The sequence below is a fragment of the Tupaia chinensis genome, unplaced genomic scaffold (genome assembly GCF_000334495.1).
Source record: "Tupaia chinensis unplaced genomic scaffold, TupChi_1.0 Scaffold000563_1, whole genome shotgun sequence".
Classification (NCBI taxonomy): Eukaryota; Metazoa; Chordata; class Mammalia; order Scandentia; family Tupaiidae; genus Tupaia; species Tupaia belangeri.
Window position 1 is genome coordinate 2,438,478 of NW_006160076.1, and position 6,000 is coordinate 2,444,477.

Sequence of the window (6,000 nt, forward strand, 5' to 3'; positions counted from 1 at the left end):
TTGCTCCAATAAACCAATTATAGCACTATTAGAGAGTAATCTTTGGAAACGAAAACATATACTTAAGGAGCAATTATTTAAAATGAAAACAAATTTACCATTAAAATTTTACACAATTGAAGTAGTGATAACAAAATAAATTCTATTAGCTATTAAACTTTATTTCATGAGAGCCCAGTATTCCTCACAAGACAATTATACTAAAAATTAGTGTGCTGCAGGCAAGAAAATTGGTCTGTGTAACTGTGGCAAAGTATATGTATGAGACCTGGCATTAAGTCCTAGCTCTCTAGACTAAGAGATGTGTAAAATGAACAAGCCATGTGGGCTTTCTCAGCCTCTGAGTACAAAAAATGACAATATCTTCATAGGCCCTGCAAACTTGCAAGGGAATGGGTCATTCAATACAGAGCAAGAGCTCTATAAAATTAAATATAGTTGATTTAAAAAGTGCATCCTCTGATGAATGTTTATATTGGTTATATGAAAAAAATTCTATTTGTCTTTAACTCTTTTATAAATAATATATAGCACCTAAAGATAAGTACTACTTTACTAGGGCTTTACATAGACCCAATATAATCAAAATAGGTAAAAGTGACCATTGTGATCGCTTTCACTGGTAGAACTCAAGATATCATAATGGTTAAACATAAATCTTTGAAATAAAATTTGGCTCAAATTCTAGATTTTCTTATCAGATGTGGTCTTGGCTTTTTAATTGTTTCTTGATCTGTAAAACTGCTAAAAATTTGATACATGTTTACATAGCACCTGCTATGAAGTAAAAGCTCAACAAAAGATAATTATTACTATTAAGATTGTGGTTTACTGGGGTTGGCAGGTGGCGTGGTGGTTAAGGACACTGGACTCCCACATTACCCATCACACAGTTAGAGTCCTGAACCTGGCAGCTCTCTCTCTTTCTCTCTCTGTCCCTCTCTGGTCAAATTAAAATGAATAAAAGTTAAAAAAAATAATTCTTAAAAAAAAGATTGTGTTTTACTTTAATATTCAATACACAAATCCAGTACTATAGTTAAGTTTAAGTATATTAGTAAATTAAGCCATTTCAAAAGTTAATAAAAGCAAGATAAAACTTTTCAAAGACCAAACAATACTGAGGATGGAAGAATTGAGAGAGGTTACCTAAGAGGAAAGAGAGAGAAGGGAGGGAAGGAGTGAGGGAAAGAAAGAAAGAGAAAAGAGTAAAAAAGGAAAGGGAAGAAAGAAAAGAAAGAAAGATAGGTTGGCTGCAGATAAATGAAAAATAAAAAGATCAGTGAGCTGGCAGAGTCACTCTGAGGTAAACATCAGTGTACCTTTTCAGTCTAAAGACTAAACATAACCTAGATTCAACCAGGAATAGGATTAGTACTAATTTAAATAAAAATTTGATGTAAAGTCATGTAGGACTAAGAGAAATAAAAGATGGTAACCTTGTTGCCAAAATGACTATAATGAACTCTCCTCAGCAATCCCTTTTCCCCAAAAGCCATTTGCTCATTGAAAGGTGAAGCATACTTTTCCACATTCTTTAGGGACTATGTGGGACTTCTCTGACCAAGAGAATACAGTAGAAGTTAACACTGCATGACTCCCTAAACTAGGTTACAAGCCTTGCAACTCTGGCCAAGTCTCTGCGAACAACTGTTAACTAGGGTAGTCAGTTACCTTATAGAAATGCTGACTACCCTAAGGCCACTAATAAATGAGTAACCATGTGGATACAGATGATCAGTCTGGCTTCATCTAGTCCAGCTATCACACACATGGCACTAGAAATACATCCTGGCTCCTATTTGACTGCAACCTTAAGATGAAGCCCCCCCAAAAACTGCCTAAGTGAACTGAGTCAACACCTAAATCTTTGTTTCAACACACTACACATCTGGGTACATTTCTACAAAGCAACATATAACCAGATCGGCTACCCAAGCCTTCATTGTATCCCACTGCCCAACTTTTCCTTACATAAGCCTGTTACCTTCACTCAGTGTTATTATTCCACTAGTCTAAGAGAAACGCTACCACTGGAGAATTCACGGTTCACCACACAGGGGAGCACTCTACTGTTCACACTAATCCAAATTCTACTGATTTTTGCTGGGTCCAGCTCAGGTGTCACTTCCCTTCCCTACAAGGGGAATATGGGGGTAGTAACCTTGCTTCTCAGGGAATTATCCTTTTTTCTCCCCCTAAAGTCTCTGTCACTCACTTAGCATTTATGTATTAGCTTGTATACTTTTTTTTTTTTGAGAGGTTTCTGCTATAGGGTGCATGCGCTCGCCAGACAGAGAGAGAGAGAGACAGAGAGACAGAAAGCGAGAAATCACCCCCAAGAGGGGATGGTCACGCCGCAATCCCTTCTCCTCCATTCTCCTCTTGGGATCTTGGGCACGCACGCATACGCGCCCGGCGTGAGTTTTAAGCCACCGGGTCCAGGACGTGAACCGTGGTCGACTACGTGGGAGTCCAGTGACATAGCCATTACGCTAACTGCTGGTTCCCAGCTTGTATACTTTTTAAAAGATACTCCTACTTGGGTGTAAATTCCCTAGGAGACCCCATTTCTGTGTACTTCTTTGTATCTCAGCAAGTAACTCAACCAATGTGGCATTTGTGGGTATGTCAACAAGGATTTCCATAGAAATAGCCTGAAATAGAAGTTCAGTTGGAAAGCCTGAGTATAAAGCTTAAGTATTCTTCCTCTACCGAGAAGGGCCAATTTCCCTTATATGCACATAGCTTGCTCCCTCTCACCTCTTTCCGGTCTTTACTCAAAGGTCACTAAGGTTTTCCTGACCACTGCATTCCTTTCCATAGCACTGACACACTTCTAGTCCCCCTTCACTGCTTATTTTTCCTCACTGTACTGACAATTTTTACCCACTTAAGACTGTCAGACTCCCACTAAAACCTAAATTCCATGAGCACAGGGATTTTTATCTCTTGTTCACTGAGATGTTCTCATGCCTGAGTAACTACGTGGTACTTAGTGAACATCCAATTTGTTAAAATGAAAGAATGAATCAAAAACAAAAATGGATAAACTGAAAGGCTCTTATCTGAAGCAAAGTGATTTTTGCCTTAAAAAAGAAAAAAAAAAACCTTTACAATAGGACATAAGGTTCTTTAAAGTTCATTCATTGAAAATACTCCTTAAACCTTTCAGTTCCCAATCAAAACATGGTTTAGCTTGACTTCTTTTCATTACCATCATTTTCTTTTAGCAAATATGACACACGGTATTTCTGAATCATGTCAGCAATTCCGTAACAAGAACCGCCAGAAGCAAGTGTGGCAATATTATAAGAGGCACGAACAATTTAAGCATACATTTTCCTTCCCTTTGGGAAGATAAAAGTTAATGATTTTTAAGTCACCTGGATATATACCAATCTACCATGTTGCTTAATGTCTTTCACCAATTTCTCTTATTGCTTCACTTATTTTCTTTCTTCCCCCAGACAGTACTAGTTGCACTGGCTTAGGCAAGGATTGTGCTGCCTCCTAAATCTCATGATTTTCTACTGTGCTGCTGAGTTCTTACATATTCCATAAAACATCAGACCCTGAAATAAATTAAACTTTACCCTGTGGAGCAAATATCATCTAAATGATGACAGGCTAGTGAGTCACCAAGAGGATCAGTCAGCCAGAGATTACTCTTACCCAATAAGTATTACTGTTTGACCCAGACAGACCCTTTCTGACAAAATCCTACACTTAAATCTATTGGGTTGTTGGAAAAGCCATGACATGCTTTTCTATGGAAACTGTGTCAAGACTTCCTAGGACCCTGGACATGCCTGACAAAACTTTAAAGATAAAAATCAAGTTGTAATGTCTCTAGGCACAGTGGTAAATCTTTTTTTTTTTTTTTTGAGAGGTTTTTGCCATAGGGCGCGTGCGCTCGCCAGATAGACAGAAAGGGAGAAATCACCCCCCGGGGGCACGGCCACACCGCAATCTCTTCTCCTCCATTCTCCTCTCGGGATCATGGGCACGCACGCACACGCGCCTGGCGTGAGTTTTAAGCCACCGGGTCCGGGACTCAAACCGTGGTCGACTACATGGGAGTCTAGCGACATAGCCATTACACTAACAGCTGGTCCCGGCACACTGGTAATTTAAGTTACACAATAGAGAATGGAACATTGTCTTTATCCGTACTAATACTCCTAAATCCTTCTTATCAACACATCTTTTATATTTCTTTATTCACACACAGGAGAAAGAAGGGTGAGCCAGGGTCTAGCTCCACAGGATCAGGCCATGCCAAGATCCCCTTCCTCTGGTTCTCTAGTCCTCGAGATCCTGGCCACTTGTGCACTTCCTTGGCATATTTCTGATTGACCAGGCCAGGAATTTGACCCACAGTCACCAAGTGGAATCAGGCTTCTCTTGAGAGCACACGCTAATCACTGTGCCACAAAGCTGGACCCAACATATCTTTACCTTTAAGGAAATCCCAACTGAAACCCAATCCTGACATTCACAGCCTTCCTCAACTTTATCTCCTACCTAGTCTTCAATGCCCTGCTTAAATCTCACCTCTGCACCAACTGCTCTAGTTTCTCCACTCAGAACTTCTCTCCTCCCTTCTCTTAGTAGCTACTTTACTCCCAGCACTTGTTATTAACCGAGTCACCTATGCAAGTGCCTATCACCCCACAAGTCCTAGTCTATGGAATTAAGTGCAAGGTTCTCAGGAATATGCCCCATACAGTGTTTTAGGCTTGTAGCCACCCAATAAGACTTGAAATGTTAGTACTTAACAAAAACTCCCTACAACAAAATCCGCTCCCTCCATCAAAACTTGGGGCAACAGGGAACCAGCAGTTAGCGTAATGGCTATGTCGCTGGACTCCCACGTAGTCGACCGCGGTTCGTGTCCCGGACCCGGTGGCTTAAATCTCACGCCAGGCGCGTGTGCGTGCGTGCCCAAGATCCCGAGAGGAGAAGGGATTGCGGCGTGACCATCCCCCCTGGGGGGTGATTTCTCGCTTTCTGTCTCTATGTCTCTCTCTGTCTGTCTGGCGAGCGCACGCGCCCTACAGTGAAAATCTCTCAAAAAAAAAAAAACAAAAACTTGGGGCAACACAACTGTATCAAGTATTGTGTTGGCCACTGAAGATGAAGGATCAGACTTCCAAAGGCAGAACTGGAACACCTTCCTTTCTTCCAATCCAATGTCTCACTTCTTATAAACCAAGTTCAAGTGCCACCTGGCTACAATCACTCCCATTGGCAATACCTACTACATACACAGCCTGACTGCGATGTTCAGATCAGTGCTTTGAACCTCTCGGAAGAAACACCGCAGTGTAACTAAAGGGCGAAAACTGTGCAAACGCACAAACTGGCTAAACTTCAATTCCCCCATATTATCCTTTGACCTTGGACAAATCACTTAATGTTTCTGAATCTCTGCTCTCCCTTTTGTGACACAAGAACCCACAAATACCACCTAACTTGCTACGGTGTTATAAAAAATACTTATTTTTAAAATTCTGTAAGTGGGATTTAATGTTCAATAAAGCTAATCCCCATTCCTCGAAAGCGCTAACACTGTGATCTGCACAGCAGAGCCGAGTGTACAGAACACACAAGGCACACCTGCAAGATGTGCGGTCCCAGCGGTCGGAGATGCCTCCGCCACGCCTTCTCCCCCGCCCCACACCGGGCCTCACCTTGATGGTCGTAGACGCTAATGTAGGAGATGCCCACCGCCATACACCACACCACAAGGCTCGCGATGTCCGAGAAGCTGGGTTCTTGCTCCTCGGTGATCACCAGGCCCATATGCACAGGTAGCTTCTCCAAGGAACGGCCGTCCGCGCGCCAGCGCAGCCGGGGGTGGACAGCAGCCGGGGCCGGCCCCCCGCGCGGGTGCCGGTACTGCCGGCGGTTCCTGCCGACGGCCGGGGGCTTACGGAGCGTGAAGCCGAGCGGCGCTAGGACCGCGGCAGGAGCGGCGCGACAGGCGCGCCCCCC

The 6,000-nt window shown here is 42.7% G+C and overlaps 1 protein-coding gene across 1 annotated transcript in view; it reads right to left on the bottom strand.

Annotated features, from left to right (window-relative positions):
* Window positions 1–6,000, bottom strand: part of NUS1 (NUS1 dehydrodolichyl diphosphate synthase subunit) — a gene marked incomplete in the record, with an annotated part of 36,308 nt that overhangs the window by 21,794 nt on the left and 8,514 nt on the right. The window contains 1 exon segment of the mRNA XM_014591343.2: window positions 5,697–5,989. Coding sequence (XP_014446829.1) covers window positions 5,697–5,989 — 293 coding nt within the window.